Here is a 19,555-nt window from a genome sequence, read left to right as displayed (position 1 = left end):
CAGGATCAAGGTGGGAGAGATTGGAATTATCCTTATTTGCATGTGAATACCAATTTATTTTCAACTCAAACACTTTCCCCACTACCCTCGTTTTGGAACAGAGGCTTCCGGCTTCTGAGAATTGGCTTACAGTACATGACGAGCAAGAAAAATTTCAGCTACAAAAATCTATTTTTTCTATTATTACTTTTATTATTTTTATCATTGATTATTTAAGGACCATATTTTGCATATCACTCAGCTTTATTCTTACATCTAAGGATTTATCAATAGTTTAAATACAACCAATTAAATATGGTACTGCCTGAAAATGAACCGCAGACTTTCACTAAATTAAATTGGTGACAAATATCCACGTAATCCTTTTCCGCTGTGTTGTTGTTTTTTTGTATTTGACAATTTCGGTTTTCCTGTTCTTATATACTATTACGCTTCCAGCGTAACAACATTACTCTCTAGAACATAGAAACAAAAACAACCACAATAACATTCGAGTAGAATATCTATTCCGAACGGGTGAACAGTAAAACTTCTCCGCCATGGAACGTTCTCTCTCATGGTGTCCTGCAGTATTTGGTTTTGCCTATTTTCACATCAAATAGGCTGAATTATAAACCAATCTCAAACAGTTCTTTCTGAAAATGTTTTCGTAAACTCACATGCACCGTGCCCGAATTAACAATCTTCGCGGAAGCCCTTAAGCTGATGACCTGTCAACATTTTTCTTCACGTATGGCTTTAGTCGGTGTACGATATCGTTCCTTCCAATAAGTTCCAAGTTCTTGATAACATGATGAAGGGGCAAATCTGGGTGTAGAGCCTTCAAATGGACCATTAAGACATGGGATGGACTACCGTTGCGTTGGAACGCATTTTTGAAAGATCTCCAGGTTGCGGATGGAATGTTGTACCGGAAAGCTAGCTTTTCAAAGTCCCATCGGTCTCTTTGCATGGCATCAAGCTCCTCGCACATCCAGTCGAACACGTCCAGATAATTTTCTTCTAGCCCCACAAGGGTCAATTCGTCTACAAGATAGTTATGTAATCATTAATTCATTTGCTCAAACCGGAACAATTCATTTTTCAATAATTACACTTTCCATGAAAGAGTACCCTTGCAAACGTTATGAGGGTGTTTTCCAAAACGACATATCATCTAAGCAATATGGTGTTAGAATTGACTATCGTCTATTAACAATAGTCTAAACGCACCTATTGACAAATGAGAGTGCGTAGAGTGTTTGAAATAATTCATAAAACGAATTTCAATTATAAATTACCACCGCTGAACCTACCTGGGTTAACTGTGTATTCAACATATGCAGGTGGGCTAAACGGATAAGGCTGTGACGATGTTGAATCTTGGGATTGTGGTAACGGAGGCCAACTTTTACCGGACGATTCACCGCAGATGTGATGAAGTGTCTTGGATCCACTTGTCTGAATAAAAACGCGATTCAAAAAAGGTGATATTGATCCGTTGGATTGTGAATCTGGTTGGTTAGACTCACACAGTGCTTTGCTTTGGGGAGAACTTTCGTCACCATTTCTTGATTCCACGTCTCCCGAAGAATCCCGTGTATCTCTTAGTCTGCGGCACTTCTTAATAACGATCTGGAAGAAAATTCTCGTCAAACCTACTGCAACCGCTGCAAGTGCAATTATTACTAAATTTGATTTGTCGGAAGGAAAATCAGTCTCAAAAGCCCGAGTTGGCTTCTTTGTTTTATTCGTGATAACTGAATTTAATGAATGATATGTTGATGCAATGCTTGGAAGAGGTGTGCTTTTTTTCAGTCTAGGCGTTGATTTGATGGACCTGACTTTTTCGCTGCACGTTGTTGACCGAACTTTGCACTTGTGTTTGTACCTGCTGCATTCGCTTGCAACGAAATCTTTGTCATCTCCACAACACTCTGAACAAGGCCTACATGAAAATGACAACAGCTCATAATAAAATCCTTCCTTGCACCTGCTACACTGACTGTTTGACTTATGGGTGCAGTTCTTTAATATTGCTCTCCCTGTCGAGCATACCGTGCAGGGCTTGCAATGAGCTGTGTCGTTTTTGTTAGAGTATGTTTTGCCAGGTTGACATGGAACACAGCTAATATCTGTCCAGTTTTCAATTTTGGTTCCACATGGTACCGAAGGCTCTGATCCAGGAGGACAAGAGGGGCAGTCCAAGCATTTAAATCCTGCCTTTCCGACGGCGTTGGTCCAAATTACCTGTTCCGGATTGCAGGAGGAATTTGCTTCAGTGGTAAATACCTGTCGTCGAAAGAATGACACATTGTGAAAAAAGGTGGTCATTGCATTCGATTACCCAAATTTCATTATTATTACTTGATAATTAGTATTGCAAAACATCGACTACAAAAACTTATCCAGCTGAAGATAAATACAGACATTTATTTTATCCATTTTTAAATCACTGGTAATCTGAATGACCTAGATCAGAGCAGTGCGATTTACTCTACGAATCGCACCATGCTCTAAGTAGAATCTTTTTTCTAGTCAATGAGGAAGCAACACAAACAAAATAACCAATCAGATATCAAGCCTTGTTCAAAGTAAACAATAAAAATACAGGAAAGTGAAAGACAAAGAAGCATTTTGGGACTAATTTTGCAAATGATATCACCAAAACTTAACAACTAAATCCTGTAGTTCGCCGATTAACTTGATTGCGATTTTAAAATGGTGTGATAAAATAATTATTGAGGTTTGTGTCAAACAATATATATTTTTTAATTGCATTGCACACAACACTATTTACATAACTTTCATTACAATACTTAACTACTGCACTAAACATAATAAACAGGACCTGGTAAAACACAGCTAATTCACACTCACTCACATACACACAGTCACGAACAAGTTTACATAGCAAAGTCGCACCTGTTTGAGCCCGACATATTCTAAATTATTCAACTACCTCTAGTATTTATATTGCCCACTTCTTCCTAAACATATCTAAATTATCATTTTTGTACAGATATATTTTTCAGTCTCGTACTTTAATTTGACTTTTGATTGAAAACCACGTATACTTGGAAGTTCTTTATTCCTTCTATAAGTAACAGATAGTTAAGTAAGGGAAATACTGGTGTTAAAAGACCGATTAATATATCCTTCAAATTAAAATGTATCTGCTGTTCTGTCAAAGATAAGTAATATAGTGTGTCGAGCAATTTGATCTGAAATCTTACTTTTGAATTGGAAGATCTCGGGCGTATAGTTATATACAGGCTAAATTGTACTCTACTCAGTTTAATTATCATATTTATTAATCCTATCGTGTGATTTCATCATGTGGTATAAATGCTTATCATTAGTTAAATTGTTTCTTGGGCGCAATGCCCTATTGAAGTCTTCAATTTTCAGTAATGATATACAAGTAAGAATGACTCATGCAAAACTGAGCTGATATTTATCATTTTTTCGAAACATAACTCTCCCCTGATATTGAAAATGTGAATTTCATATCCAGTGAAATTCCAGTTCCATTGTTGTGATTCCATACGCAAAAAAATTGGCTTGATCTTCTTTATTTACCTGAAGAGCAAGTACAGCCTGAACTACGTTCATGTGGAATTTTTCATTAACCCACTCACTCTAAGCCAAATTATATAACGTGCTCTGTCAAGTTTGTATTCATATGTAATTTCTTATAATGTCACTTAATTTGTGATAAAAATTGATCATACCCGTTCACACCGTCTGTACATCAAAATGAATAGTACGATGGAAGCTGAAGTGAAAACAACCTCAAGTGCTTTAAACTTCTGAGAGGAAATCACTTGAATAGGTAAAATGACACCTATTGTCAGATTCAGTTGTGTGAATAATTTCATATTTTCTTAGAATGACAGAAATGCAGTACAGAACTTTCAGTGTACTTAAACTCATTTTATAAAATATCAATGTAAAAGAAAAAGTTCAATTCAGACCACTGATGGGTTTTCAGGAAATCGGTTTACAGTAGACAGTGGATATCTTAGGTTTCCAATTCACGTCATTAGTACTGGCTGATTTTGACATCAATGAAAAACAGCCTTCTAGTGTATTTAGATGAGACTCTATCAAAAACTAATTCGCCGGTTGAATCTTGCTAATCAAATGAATACTGTTTACAGTTGTGAAAGTGATGTTGCCACCAAATAGCAAGTGCTTGAAAAACGATTCACAACCCAAGATTCGCCTCTATTTCTGTCACGGAACACTAGGGAGGCAGTCTTCGCTAAAGAACCCGTCCCTTCGTCATTTCTCTTCCCTCATAAAATTGACAACCGAATTCGAGCGCTAGACTGTACTTGCATTTCTTGTTAGATTTGAATAAAATTGCACAAGCCAAAGTGAACATTGGTAAATTGGGTCATAACGTTTCATGAGTTGAAACAACATGAGTCATTACGTTTCATGAGTTGAAACAACAAGGGTCAAACACTAGTCGAAATATCTTATCGAAATATGAGAGTCTTTTATCTTTTGTCTCTATTTCATTCGTAAGCCATGTCATTCCGGCTATACAGAGTATCACCGTTCGCTATTTATAATAGTCACTTATGATGCACATGGCCAAATTCCCTTAAAATTCGTTACGTCGAAACACCGAACGCGAGCCATTTTTGATCACAGGCATCAAAATTACCGGCGTGCACGCGATTGTGAATATCGTCATGAAACAAAAGTGATAACAACTTCGACCAAGTACCCAGCGAGCTAATTCGAATACAAATGAAATACAAACTTAAGCAAGTGGATATTAAACTCGAATGACTTCTAACCAAAATAAGTGTCCCAATATCGATCGCTTTTGTCACGCAACGTAGCTCTCGATTTCATGATTATAAACGAAAATTACTTCTTATGGAAACACATATGGGGAAAAGCATCAAAATTTTATCAAAAAAATTCTTTTAGTTGAACCACATGTCGAGAATAGTCGATCCAGAACAGTACAATTTACCAATGGAGATGTGTAATGCAACACTATTTCTCGTAATCCATGAAGTGATGAGTAAGCAAATATAGCCCATCCCTAAATACTATTTTGAAATAGTACTTTTAAAGAAAGCACAAACTATGAAACGTTCTACGGGACTGAAGTCTATGATTTAATTGTGTTATGAAATAAAGTTGATGAGAGCCATTTACTCACCAGCATAAAGAACCACAGTGCGAGAACGAAGTCCCTTCTTGTCATAGTGCAGTCAGAATGGTGCCTGAATCCTGTTAACGTAAATTTCGTTGAGCTCAGTTCCAGCAGACGAGAAGATTGTTGTCCCATCTTGAATCGAAAAATATTTCCTCTGGGTACTGAAGCAATTGAAGAACACTAGAAGTGTACTCGAATCTTAGATACTGTAGTTACTAATTCAAGTCTTAGAACTAACATAAGCTTCATAAGCATGATCACGGTTTAATCCTTAATGTCAATCGACGGGGTTTTTCCTGTTACCGTAAAGAGCCAATCAGTTTTCAGAATGTTACATGCACTTCCTCTCTTAGGCACGAAATCTAAAGCATTCGAGAATTGCGTCAGTGCCAACTTGAAACTTCACATTCACACTCTCCTGGGGACAACGAGAGGGAATGTAAGGTAAGTGACGTGGACTGGTTTCTATAATGTCAGTCATTCTGGACATCAGTATCACGTCATACAACGAGGTTTAGGTGTGGAGAAAGAATTCATTTTCTCACTCTCTCACTCTCCCCTTTGATTATTGAATTGTCTCTTATTATTTTTATTTATTTATTTTTTTTATATATATTCCTACAGAAACCTTTTTCATGGGCTAAGAGAAGGAGACGGGTCCAAATGAAACTGACTCTGATGGGTAATTTCCTTGTTCGTAAACGTCTCCAATTTTCCTTAATCTTGTTAAGTATGTTCTGTTTGTCAAGATATAGCGTTTATGTATAGGCGTCAAGCTTTCAAGCTGTAATCTTTTAATTATTTCTAATTGTGAAAGAGCAGTGAGCCACTGATGCACAATTAGAAATTTAATATTTTGTTTCAGTTCAAACGGAACTTTTCGAATTTTTTAAAACTTAGTCAGTGGTCATATGATAAAATCCTTATTGACTGAGTGGGAGGGCCGGACGGGAAAATATTATGCTGTCATTAATGCAATCCATACTGGAGGTGAACTGACCAATTCATTCTTCCACCAGTGGAGTTTTCCACAGAGATTCTCGTTTCGCAAATTACAGAATTTCATTTCACAAATTGAAGATTTCTAATTTTACAACTTATAGATTTCTATTTCGTTCCGTTTCGCAAATTACAGAGAAAGCCTCTAAAGGGAACATGAAAATCAGGAGGCCTTTAAAAATCCCTTACGCGCCTCCGTGATGAAAAAGTTTCATCGGTACCAGCTCGTGTTCTTAAGGTTTGCACACGTTACCTAGACAAAATACTATGATGGCTATTCACATCATTGAAACGTCAGAATCAAAACAAAGTATTCACTGTTTCCAAGTCTCTCATTAAAAGCCAATCTGACACTTGGATTAAAATGTTTTGATAATTTTCATTCAATAATTATCCGTATGCATCAAGAAAAAATATATTCTCTTGGTATGCATTCAACACCCGTTCGGGTACCTTTCATCCATAAAGAAAGTTCAGCAAATTAAAGAGTCTAAAGTCGGTTTATATTGAAGCAGGAAGAGAGGGAGTGTAAAATTGTATAATTTTTGGTATTTAGACTCGGAAAGAGCATCAAACAAATTAATTATAGCATGGTGTAATTCCTCAATGAAAGTGATTTTCTTTATTCTTATGAACTAAATATTTTATTATTTAAATAATTAAAGATCATAATTTAAATTACCTTTTAGTTGTAATCCTCAAATTAAAACATCTTTACAAGCTGAAGTTCTTTATAGAATATCATAACGATAACACCACTTATAAATAACTTATAAGGCCGTCATTAATAACATAGGGATACTTAGCATAGTTACCTAATTCAATACCTAAGATAAACGAATAACATGGGTTTATTTTTACGCGCGCTATGCTTGGCCATTTAAAAGGGCTGTATTTCATTGTAGATCCCGTTAAGTTGAAAATTTTGTTTGAATTGAAATATTTCCTCGTTATTTGAACCCAGAGATAAATTACATAACCTTACTAACATCATTTTCTAGGTACGTACTGTAAGTTATGGACCGATTTTTCCGTCCAGATTATAAAACCCTCACACTACACGCTTAAGGCGTAACTCCGTGGAGAAAATTTGGTCTGTAACTCAAGGGAAGACCTCGAACTCGGTTAGTAAGAGGTATTACTTACACACACCAGCCTAAGTACATTAATTGAGTGTAAAATTTGCAAATCAGGAATGAAAAGCAGCTCAACGGAAAAATGCGACAGCACTCAGCAATCACGGCTGAAAATTTAATAATTACCGTTTAACATAAACTACAGTTGTAGCTCACACGACCAATGGACTAACTCTTTACGGTTTTTTTTTATGTCATTGTTTTTGTGTCATGTTCGTCGTTTTCGTTTTGCTTTAGTTTCCCTCATTGCGTAAGGAACAGACTACTTAAAAATGAAGTGATGACTACTTAGTTAGGAAACTTGAAAAAAATACATCATGGTGATGGCTGTGCCTCAATGTATTGGAACTGGTTTTCCCCAGCCATGCGTTTCATCCAGGTGTTCTATATCAATATCATGAAACTCTTCCGGGTTTAATATCCTACAAGCTAACATTTAACGTGGAATTAACTGGTTTCTCTGCTCAACGACAAGCCGTTAGAAAGCAATAAGACGTAGTCAATTTTTTTCGTAGTCGAAGTTTTTTACAAAACCCGATGATTAAACGATTGGCATACACCCAGTCGGTCAATTTAGGACAGTCACACATCACACCACACCTGGTGTCACACTCACAAAGGTGCATTAATGGAACCAACGCAGCGGAAAGAAAAACTTGAGACTTTCCTAATATGCAAATCATTGAATTAAAGGTATCTTTTTGACTGAGGTTGATCAAAAAAACTATTTACTTCTTGTGTTATTGGCTTATGTTGTGAACAACTCCTGCGAGGAAACTTGCTTTTGTTGGCCTGAAAACAAGATATAGGGCCGCAACTTGGTCATTTCAACTATAGCGCACAGGCAACAAACGTTTGACTAAACTGTTTCACTAAGCAGGTTCAATGGGTTCCCGCTCTTGGGCAAATGAACCCACGCTCCCCTACTCACGAGAAAGACTACTGAGTCAAATGAAGTGGCAAAAATCGAACCACATTCAAACAAAAGCTCACTCAAATAAAATCACGTCCACAACTGAAAACCTAGCCTTATGACAAGATTCCCGATATTGTGTAACATTTTAAGCAATCCTAAAATTAATGTGATCTTGTCGTCATAAGCGAAGTCAAGGGATCCCATTATTTTCTCTTGGCTAAGTTAGGTGTTTTCTCAATACAAGACCAATAAACAAAATTCTCAACCCAAAGAAGTGGCGAAGGTGAGATTAATGAGAAATGGATAAAATATTTTTAAGCACAATTTTTTTGCACGAAAAAAAAAATTAAAAATGCAACTGGGGGACTAGCTATACTCCCATCATCATTTTGTGGCAAAAATTATCGACAAATACAAAGTGCCGTTTTGTATATTTTTGTCAATTTGCAGTCTAAAGCTATCTAGTCTAGTAAATGTGTTTCCAACGAACTGGCCAGTATCAGACAGTACCTCCATTGTCACCTTGTATACAAGTGTAGATTTAGAGAAAGGATTTTTATTTCTGGCTTTCAGAAGAGTTCATTTCTACTACGGGACATGCCAGGAGATCTTCCTGATGATGCATATTGTTTATAGCATATCTGAATTTCGGTGACAACGCGGAGCAAAACATTTTGACCGTGACTGCATTTTGGCCTCAGCAAGTTTTGTTAAAGGACCGATCACTATTCATCCTAAGGGAGGGGAGGGGTGCAGTTGGAGGATTCTGGGGGCCGTGGAATCACATGGTTCCTAGGGGAAACGGAGGGATATCAGCTTGAGAGTATAAAGAGGGTACTATATCTATAAGCGGAGGCTGCCAATTAGTTGCCGATGTAGGGGGGGGGGGGGGTCATAAGAGTATTAGAAAGCTTTTTGGGAGGATCGGGTAAATTTTATCGTGACAATCATAATCCTCGACCCCCCCCCCCCAAGTTATAATTAATGACCGGTCCCTATGCTCCCCCTCCCTCCCTCTCCCTCCCCCTTTACTTTCTTTAGCAATTAACGCGTGGCGAACGTCCTTGTGTTGGTGAACTGTCATCGTTTTGAGTAACGTATGGCATTAATTTCTCTACTATATCCTTCCGGCCAATTCTTTCCAGGTTGTTCATCAGTTCATGAAGGGGCCTATTCGGGTATAAAGCCTTTAGGTGAATCATCAAAGCGCGAGAGGGGCTCCCGTCGCGAGTGTGAAACTCACGTTTCAAAGAGTTTCGCATTTCGCACGATATATCAGTGTAGCATGAAGCCAACCTTTCAAAGTCTTCTCCCATGCCTGGTCTTTTTTCATCAAGCTTCATGCACATCTGATCAAAAACTTCGAAATGCTTTCCTTCCAACTTTTCGAGGGTCATAACGCCTAGGGCAGAAGTTACCGTGATTATTAGTATCTTGAACTCGTTGTGATATAGAAGCATAAGATATTTTTGCCTTTTGCACTGGAGCATTCTATTTCTAGTGATTTTTTTAATTGTATATGGATATTATACGATTGAGAAGTTGCCCGGTCTTTTTGTTTCAAATTTGAAAATCCAATATGTTATGATGGTACCGCATCGTGTTAATGTTATATTTTTAATGAATTAAAAAAAAAAAAATGAGAAGAACCGTTTCAACCCTCAATGAACTTACCGGGCTTTAAAGTTTCTCGAATTTTCACAGGCGTGCTTGAGCGAGTGGACTCTGATGATTTGGGCAGAGGTAATGTAGTGTGAACGTTCATATGAGGTGAATCGCAGTGGTCCGCATGAGACGATTCGGGTCCTCCGGGCTTAGTTAATGGACATGAACGGTTCAAAGAGGAAGCATTCTGGTCGGATTGAGAGGAATCACTAAGGTTTGGGTAAGATGCCTCTTCAAACCGGTGTTGGGGTGGTGATGTAGATTTTCCAGACCGGGGAAAAGCACATACAGTTTTCTCAGATGATTCAGCAAAGATACGAGGAAATGATGGTGATCCTCTTACTTGCGTTGTTTCGGGCTGAAATGGCTCAGACTGAATGGGATAATGGGGCTCCCAGCAGTTTGAAAGAGGGGATTCAGACCGATCAAGGGTTGGTAATGCTGGTTCACTTGGGGGAGGTACTTCAAACCCAATAGGCACATTTTGCGGATATGTAGCTGGATTGAAAAGGGTAGATTCTGAACCTCTGGACTGTGACCGATTGGACTCAGTTCGTGCTCTTCCGTGGGAGGAATTACCTTCAATATCCCTCGAGGCCATCGCTTTTGAACGCCGTAACGTACGTCTTAGTCTATCGGATTTCTTAAAGATAATCAAGAAAAGAACTACTAGGCAAAATACAGCAACGAAAGCAAACAGGACTATTACAAGCGAAATTTCAGACCCAGTGGCATCCCCAGACACTCCTTTTTTGTTTGGGACCTTGTCATCGGCCTGGGTTGGTTTCAACGACGACCTCAGCTCATTAAAAGGTAGGCCTTTCTCTTCCTTGTGTTCCGTCGTTATTTTGTTGTATATATTAGTAAGATGTGTCTCCTGAGTTGTTGGCACAGTTCCAGTGGGCGTCGATGTTTTCGAAAGAGTTGTCTGGGTGTGGCTGCATGGTGTAGGTCGAACTTTGCATTTATGATTATGGCGCTCGCATTCTTTGGCATATTCATCATTTCTATCGCCACAGCACTCCGCACAAGGCTTGCAATCAAACGAGAAAGGCTCATGATAATATCCTTTTCTGCATCTACTGCACTTACTGTTTGATACACGAGTGCAGTTCTTCAACACTGCCTTCCCTTTCGAGCATACAGTACAAGCCGCGCACGGAGCTTTGTCGTAATTGTCAGAAAATTCTTTTCCAAGTAGGCATGGAACGCAGTGTATGGCTGTCCAGTTTTTTATTGTGTCTCCACAAGGAACAGAAGGTTGTGATCCTGGGGGACAGGCAGGACACTCCAAACATAGATATTCCACCTTTCCAACAATGTAATTCAGAAGTATCTGGTCTGGCTTGCATAGGAAATCTGCCCCAGTTCTACCAAGCTGTCCAAGAATAGTTAAGAAAAGAAAGGAAAGATCAACCTGTTTACCCAAAAAAATTTTTGCTACGATCGCCATGGATATCGTAGGATCTGGGCCTGATTATCTGATTAAAATTTGGAATGAATACTTATTTATTGTTACTCAAACTCTTTAGAGAAAGTAAATTGCGTGATACCAGCCGACTGACGAGCACTTGATCTATTTTTGGATCTGATGTGAACATTGACAAGTGAAACCCTGTGACCAAGGTTGTCAAATTGTGCCTTTAATTTTTTCAGATATGTCAACAAAGTTGAAATGGTAAATTGGCCACCGTAATGATTACAAAAGCTGACGTTTCGAGCGTTAGCCCTTCCTCTTTCGAGCGTTAGCCCTTTCGCTCCGACGAAGGGCTAACGCTCGAAACGTCAGCCTTTGTAATCATTACGGTGGCCAATTTACCATTTCAACTTTGTTGATATATCCAAATTATTTCGTTACTCCCACCGACGTAGCCCCTAACAATTTCTTTCGAAACTATCAGCCTTTCATTTTTTCAACTTGTTTTTGTTGAAAGCGACGAAATCTTACGGTATTTAAGTCCGTTGGTAACACCTCAACACAGATTTAACCTGCACTGTACTGTGATTCTGTAGTATGTCGCACACTAGCGCATGCAGCCACCCAAGAACATTGCGTTAGTCATCGATATTTTTATATTTCACGTCACGATTTCAACATCAAAAGTATCTTGTGTCATGTCAGAGCATTCAACAACCAAATTTTTTACAACGATTTGCATCAATGTCACTGTCTGATTTTTGTATTATGCTAAATAAGGTTAAAGACCACCGTTCATTTTCAGCGTTTACACTTGAAACAAACGAAGCCGCTGAACAAGCAAGAAGGGTTCTATTATTACGAAAGGGATCAACAAAATTTTCTTAAATTACGAATCAGAAGTGTACAATCCAGAGGTCTCGAGATAATGCTCATCTGGCAAACGTATTTGCACACAAAAGACACTCTGCAGTAAGTGTAGATATGAAAATGGAATTAACTAGTTATCCAACCAAAAAGCTTCATATTTTGCCTCGCCGAGTGGTTCGTAAAGACATCTGATATCACTACTATCATGCGCTGACACAGGAAGCCTACATATGAACAATAAACATATCTCTAAATCGACGAGTAATGAATGGATCTTTGGTAAACAAAAACCCTTCTATAGTCGTATGTCAAAGAGAAAATGAGCTCGAACAGCAGTAATGATCCACCGATTTGCTGAAGGCACCTCAGTCTTGGAATAACTAGATACCCAGTTAATAACTAAATTATTACCCAGCCACGCTAAAAGACGATGAGTAAGCACATAGTTTTAGACATTGCTTTTCTAATACTCTGACGCTTCTACTAGTTAGAAAGGCAAAGAAAACGACGAGAAAGGGATGCCAGGTGTTGTTAATAATAAGCTCGTTCACGGTTTTATTGCATAAGAGAATATGATCTGTGATCTGGACTCACCGTTAAAACAAAGTAGACTGCAACGATGATGACCTTCTTCGCGGCTGTACCATAAGAACGTGTTGATCGTCTCGATTTCAGATATGTTGATCGTGAGTAAGCAAGACGTAATGCTCGTAAACCCATTTTGTCGTATTCTTCCTTTTTCCTTCGGAAAATATCGAATAGAATCTTTATCAAGAACGATGAATCCTTTCCAGGAGGTGCACACCACACGAAGCTTTTATTTATAGTGAATAGTCCGTCGTATTTTCAATTCGATTGAAATATTTAGACTTGTGGACGGTCAACGATACAGCTGCTCGATTATTGAACACGTGAAAAGATGTTTGAAAGCAAAATTTTACCTTGTTAAGTCGATCCTAGGGTGTGGGAAAGCTTTCTCCCTTATTTCTCCCTATCATCGGCTAAAGTCGGGGATTCCCCTCTACAAGAACGGGCCTATCCGAAATCAGCACGTAGTCTGACGTCATGACTTGAGGAGGCTTGAACTGCAGGAGCGAGGAAAAGAGATCAGCCGTCTCTTTTTCTAGAGCATTACGGGTTACTTTATTCTTGATTAGATTTCAGACAAGACACCCTAGAAGGCGTTAAGGTGGGATGCGTTGGTCGCTACCTACAGTCACCCTGGTCTTCCACAGGCATCCCACGTAGAAAAGCTCATGAATTCCTACTTTTTTGTACACCGTTGACAAACTAGGTGCATAATGTTTTCGGTATTCATAATTTCAAATGAATTATATATATATATATATATATATATACGTAACCGTCATCTTGAAATAAAAGAGTGCCTAAATAGTAACTAGGTTGGTCCTTAGCAAGTTACGAAATCTTAATTAATTCTTCATGCATTCAGTTGTGACTTATAGCGATAAAATTTAAACTCGATACCCTGTTCGTTACAACAACGATTACAGAGAGGCCTTCCCCAAGGTCACAAATCATGGAAAACGTGACTACTAACAAAATCTGGTGAACAGATCGCTTTGGATGGTAGTTATTGACAGTTCAAGAAATAAATGTTTTCATCGAATTTCAAGAGTATGGGTCACGGCAGTGATACTGAACATGCTAAACAGCCAGTAGCTGTGGTTGTACCCATGAGCGTCAGTAATAATTAATACGTAATTTTCGTTGCAAAATTATCAAAAGAATCTTCTTGAATCCTTTTCCAACCACTCATTGATAAAATTTCAAATTCAAATCTCTAAAAAATTTTTTCGAGGTTGGAATATGTGCCCAATGTTGTTTGATTAAGAAATAGATGAATTGAACTTTCAACTGAATCGGTGAAATCCTTAGTGGGTACCTCCAACGTACGATAATGTAACGTACCCAATGTACGATAATGTTATATATCCAAAGGGAAAGATTCCCATTTTGGTAACAATCTGATAGCTAAGGTTGATCTTGCAAAGGATGGAGGAATAGGAAAAGGAATGAAAACGAATTGACATTCAGGATCAAACCGGAGAGAACGATTGATCCACCATTCGTTCTTTGTTTCGTTTTGTTTTGTTTTGTCGTTTAGAGTACTTTGTGAGTTTCGTCCGGGGAAATGTCGATGCCATTACTTCATAAAGCAAAACGCTTCTGATTTGTCCTTCGTGTCTGGGTATTTTCTTATGACAATATGAGTCTGGGTAGAAACGGAATGCAGTTTGTTAACTGAAGGCAGGAAGCGTCTCACATGAGCGAGTCTGATCACCTTACAAAATTTATGGAGCGAAGATCTGTTTCTTCTTTATACTACTTTGGTTAAAAAAATATGATAATTATCAATTCCCTGTAGTTTCCAAATGTATATTGATTGCCTGTACGTGTAGATATCTTCAGTTCATAATACGTAGCGTGATCGTGTCCATTTCGCGTGACAAGGCAAGCTTAGTTTCTAAGGCCGCCGTTAGCTTCACCTGCCTCTGCTAGAAACACTTAGCCAGGCCTCTTTTACGCCTTCATTAACTTAGTAATTTGGCTATATCAACAAAGTTGAAATGGTAAATTGGCCACCGTAATGATTACAAAAGCTGACGCTTCGAGCGTTAGCCCTTCGTCGGAGCGAATAGAGGAATTGTGGGTTGTGTGTGCTTTTAAAGGCAGAAAATGGAGCTACGTTATTGGTGGGAGCATGGCAACGAGAAAAACATGAATAAATTAGTGGAATGAAAAGCGTTCGTTGATCCCTCTGGGATTTAGACTACCGGTTTGAAAGATGAGCTTTTGTTCAAGATTTTTACGGCTTTCCGTGCCACCTAAGTGCAAGGAAAGACCGCACAGGTGGCACGGAAAGCCGTAAAAATCTTGAACAAAAGCTCATCTTTCAAACCGGTAGTCTAAATCCCAGAGGGATCAACGAACGCTTTTCATTCCACAAATTTATTCATGTTTTTATCGTTGCCATGCTCCCACCAATAACGTAGCTCCATTTTCTGCCTTTAAAAGCACACACAACCCACAATTCCTCAATTCGCTCCGACGAAGGGCTAACGCTCGATACGTCAGCTTTTGTAATCATTACGGTGGCCAATTTACCATTTCAACTTTGTTGAAATATCCAAATTATATCGTTACTCCCGACGCAGCCCCAAACAGTTTCTTTCGAAACTATCAGCCTTTATTCATTAACTTAGGACGTCTCACATGGTGTGTATAGATAACTTTTTAACAGCTCAATGATATCTTTCCTATGTATATTAGACTTCTGCAAAACTTTAATAAACTCTAATACGGTTAGATTAGGCCTTTTAGCCTCAAGGCTTTCTAAGAGCTCTTTAGAAGGACTTCCTGATCTATACGAGTGAAGTTCCTTCTCAAGTTCCCATATGTCCTCTTTTTCAAACAAAAACTCTGATGCCACAGTTTTGTAGTCGCCCTTCTTTGTTTTGTCCGGCTTTTTGTCCAGTCGTTTCCATACTTTTTCATATGTCTCTGATGAAAGGGACCTCAAATCTTTCATGAATATAAGTACTGCAAAAAAAAAAAAAAGTAAAGAAAGTGAGGCTGAATGAGAACTTGAGCGTTGCAAACATCTCTTCACTGTACTATCCATCTCCAGAAATAACAGAATGGAATATATCATATATTCCGCTCAAATAGCTATTTCTAAGTTGAATATACCTTTAGGGAAAAAGTGAGCTACCTAATGTCATAATGTAACTACCAACCTCCAAGTCGTTCAACATTTGTCGGTGTTTTGATGTCATCTAATATAACGCTTTCTGTGTTTACGCCGTGTTCAGCGTCGCTTGATCTGCAGATAGGTCGACACCGCACCCATTTGAAAAAGTTCGCTATCGTTTTTCTTTTAATGATGCAAACAACAAGGATCAAAGCTGCCAAGATACCAATAACTGCCTTGATAACGCGACCCTTTAAGTCGCCGCTGTTGATTGAAACAGATATGGGTCTCTTGATGTCGCTTAAAGTTGGTTTCCTTTTTCCACGACCTTCATTAGAAGTCTTTTTTCTTTGTCGCTGTAACGCAATTGACGCCTGGAAAAAAGAAGTGAATGCCGCACTTGCATTCGTAGCAATACTGCTAATAAACGACCGCTGTGTTGTTGATGAAGACCACAGTGTCATTTTGTCTGCAGATTTCAGTTTATCTCTTCTTTGCTCTGATGTAGACTTTCGTTGGGAGGTCGTTGGGCTTGGAGTTAATTTTATCGTCAAACGATCCCTTTGACAGCCACTGTCTGCGTTTCTTAGTTTACATCTTCGGTGCCGCGGAAGTCCTTGAGCTTTACACTGCTCCTCAAATTCGTCTTTATTGTCCCAACAGCAGTCAGAACACGGCTCGCAATCGTATATGAGACCCTCAACGACCTCTTTCTCGTAATAACCATGTTTACAAGAACCACAATCGCTGTTCAAAGTCGTAGAGCAGTTCCGAGTCACTGTGCGTCCGGCAGAGCATAAGGAACACGGTTTGCATTGTTCTTTCCCATATGTGTCTGAATAGGTTCCCTCCCTGCACGCTACACAGTCTAAAAGCGTCCCATACTCGGCGACACTTCCACATGCAATTGATGGTTCCATTCCATCTGGGCAATCAATACATGGGCCACATTTGTCCTTCTGTCCCGCTTGATTGCTTCGGTAGGTGATTTCACCATATTTACAAATACTGCAACTTCCAGTGTGTGCTTGCAACTAAAACCAAAAAAAATTGTGATAAAATGCTTTAATAATTATTTTCAAAAGAGTATCCTTAATCCGTTCTCTAAAGTTTTACAAATCAGCTCCTCGTGTTTGAGAGTGCATGGTTAGTAAATTTCTCCATGCAAGTCGTCCGAATGGCAGATAACAAATGACCCCGTGCCGCTCAAGTTTCACTTTAGGGAAAAATTATAAGATTCCCATATTGTGCGATGGCGTTATTCGAGAGTGTTGTGGGATAGACGTCACAGGCGATGAAAGAATCTGCACGCCTGCGCAGATACTCTCGTCACGATGCGCTTAGGTTGTCAAGCGGTGGAGAACTAAGCCTTCTCAAAGGCTTTTATCATAGCTGTTAGCCCTTGATTGAACATAAATTATGACAAAGAAACATCCTTCACATAAACGCTATAACTGAACTTTGAAAAACTGATCGTTTGTAAAACAAACCAAACACGAACTTACCAACGCAGCGAGAAATAAAGTCGTTGTCAAAATTCTGTCGCATCCCATGGATGAGTGCGTCTTTTTTAGAAAGCCACTTGAATAATCTGGGTATTTTTCCGCTAAGTATTTCGGTTCAAGGCAGCAAATTCTCTAAAAGAGAAGACAGCTTTGTTTATTAAACAACTTGAAAAGATTTGGGCTACACTATGGTACTTTGAATAACAATGTCACGTACATTGTTAGGAAAGTATTTCATTACGGGTAACTGATAATTAGAAGCATGATAGAATAATAAACACATGACAAAGTCATATAAATTCACCTTTTTGTTTCGACCTGATGAACAATTCATGACTTCAGTTGTTAGATTGCCCCACTGATGTAGTCAGAAATACAGCTGGCAAAATCACAATACTTGTCACTAATTTGCTGACACGAGTAATACGAACTGGTTTGAAACCAGTTTTTGATGATGCAATCCGCAGGGGAATAACCTATTGGGGCGTAACGTTTATATTTAGGTTTAAATGAACCACTGATTTTTTTTTTTTTTTCACTTCGCAGCCTTTGCCATCGATATTCATTCAGTCCGCCAGGGGATATAAGATCTAAATGTACCTCGCATTTATACACATCAAAGAGAATGGACATTCGAGAACTATTAGAAAAGGCAGATAAGAAGATTTTAAAGGTACGCTCAGTGGATCCCGATTGCCCGCTTAGTAACATCATTCCGAAGAAGAAAGAAACAAAATACCAACTCAGAAACAAAAGTGCTCATCGCCCAGATATAAAGATTGACAGATTATTTAAAAATATTTTTGTAAATAGGCTTATTTTTTAATATACTGTTTGATCTTTCTATTATTTGTATATAGTATGCCTTGTGTAGTTTTAACTATCTATTATATGTCTTATGTATTCTTAGACTTAGCTCCCAACTGCTAATGTAACTTAAGATATGTCTTTTTAAACAAACTAGTTTTCACTTCTTTTAAAATTAAAAACATGTTCAGTGTTAAAGATCGTACTCCTGATGCTCTAAAATCCATGGTAGTTTATCAATTTTCTTGTGCGGGATCGATGTAATTCCCGTTATATTGGCGAAACTAGCCGCCACATTTCTCTACTAGGATAAAGGAGCACACGGCCGGAAAGCGATAAAAACTCGCATATTTTTAAGCATTTCAACAAATCTCCTTCTTGTAAGAACAAATACTCCCTTTCTTGCTTTAGTATTCTGGATTTTGTTAACAACTCAATTGATTTAAAACTCAAAGAAGCATTATAACACTTTTCTAGCATTTTATTTCACACCTTTAATGTTCGGTGTCACGTTGCAATTAGTACCCGATTTTGTATTACATCATACTGTAAATATTTTTTTCATCTACTTGTATGCTATATTTACTCACGTTCAGTACCTAATCGTAAAATCTTGTATAGGAAAGTGACTCTAGCATAAAGAACGACTGAGAAATTTATAAGCAAAGGTTGACGAAACTGTCGGTAAAAGTAAAGCTCTCAAAATTAGAAAGAAAAGGGCTTCAAACTGCAGCAACTCGCAATCAACATTTTACAAGGTCTACTGCGAACAAATTAAAGAGGAACCGTAGCAAAAGAAAAGTATACAGTCCTCTTGATTGTTGAGTGTACCAACGTATGGGGCCGTAAGAAATCCCCGACATCATGTGAACCAGGCTTTAATTTGGCAGATGTGCCACGTTAACTGACATCAGGTATTCAAGATCCCGGGGAGGGGGGGTACTCGCGCGAATTTTGGATAGGGGTGTACCGCGAAGGTTCTTCAGTGAACCCTAACCCTCAAAAAAGAAACAACAACTTTAGGTACGTGCCTCGGAATAGGGTAAGGGTTTTGCGGTTCTCGGTCCTTAAATAGGGTTCTTTTTTTACCCTTTTGTTTTTTGTCCATGGTGTGGTCCTTAGATAGGGCAGCTTAATTGTATTATCTAATACTGGAGTGTGAAAACACCAGCCTAAACGCACGATTTCATGGTTATGATTGTATATTATTAAACTAGGCTTATTCTAGTATTATATGCTTGATGCAATATACATCCAGTGTTACAGAGAAGAAATAAAGTTTTCCTTTTCATACTAGTTAATAATTTTGTTTTCTCCTTGAATAGGGTGTCATTTTTCGGCTTTGGGCCTTAAAAAGGGTA

The 19,555-nt window shown here is 38.4% G+C and overlaps 3 protein-coding genes across 4 annotated transcripts; all 3 read right to left on the bottom strand.

The window, feature by feature from the left end:
- Nucleotides 1-167: 167 nt before the first annotated feature.
- On the bottom strand, nt 168-5,568 carry LOC111337453 (uncharacterized). The gene is made up of 3 exons (XM_022943750.2): nt 5,168-5,568; nt 1,296-2,271; nt 168-1,026 (listed from the first exon to the last, which is right to left on the bottom strand). Exons 1-3 carry the CDS (start codon nt 5,294-5,296, stop codon nt 698-700), a joined length of 1,434 nt encoding a protein of 477 aa, XP_022799485.2. The 5' UTR covers nt 5,297-5,568; the 3' UTR covers nt 168-697.
- A 1,191-nt stretch (nt 5,569-6,759) lies between these two features.
- On the bottom strand, nt 6,760-13,256 carry LOC111337465 (uncharacterized). 2 transcript variants are annotated; one of them, XM_022943772.2, is made up of 4 exons: nt 13,109-13,256; nt 12,762-12,909; nt 9,890-11,258; nt 6,760-9,617 (listed from the first exon to the last, which is right to left on the bottom strand). In XM_022943772.2, exons 2-4 carry the CDS (start codon nt 12,885-12,887, stop codon nt 9,253-9,255), a joined length of 1,860 nt encoding a protein of 619 aa, XP_022799507.2. In that variant the 5' UTR covers nt 12,888-12,909; nt 13,109-13,256; the 3' UTR covers nt 6,760-9,252. The 2 variants fall into 2 exon arrangements, with proteins under 2 accessions (XP_022799507.2, XP_088589187.1); XM_088733061.1 differs by having other exon boundaries at nt 12,762-13,182.
- Nucleotides 13,257-15,356: 2,100 nt separating this feature from the next.
- On the bottom strand, nt 15,357-17,843 carry LOC111337463 (uncharacterized). Its single transcript, XM_088733063.1, has 4 exons — nt 17,692-17,843; nt 17,388-17,519; nt 15,929-16,916; nt 15,357-15,731 (listed from the first exon to the last, which is right to left on the bottom strand). The coding sequence occupies exons 1-4, from the start codon at nt 17,719-17,721 to the stop codon at nt 15,391-15,393; spliced, it is 1,491 nt and encodes a 496-aa protein (XP_088589189.1). The 5' UTR covers nt 17,722-17,843; the 3' UTR covers nt 15,357-15,390.
- Between the last annotated feature and the right edge of the window lie 1,712 nt (nt 17,844-19,555).

Source organism: Stylophora pistillata, chromosome 9 (genome assembly GCF_964205215.1).
Source record: "Stylophora pistillata chromosome 9, jaStyPist1.2, whole genome shotgun sequence".
Taxonomy (NCBI): domain Eukaryota; kingdom Metazoa; phylum Cnidaria; class Anthozoa; order Scleractinia; family Pocilloporidae; genus Stylophora; species Stylophora pistillata.
This window is presented reverse-complemented; position numbering and strand designations above follow the sequence as displayed.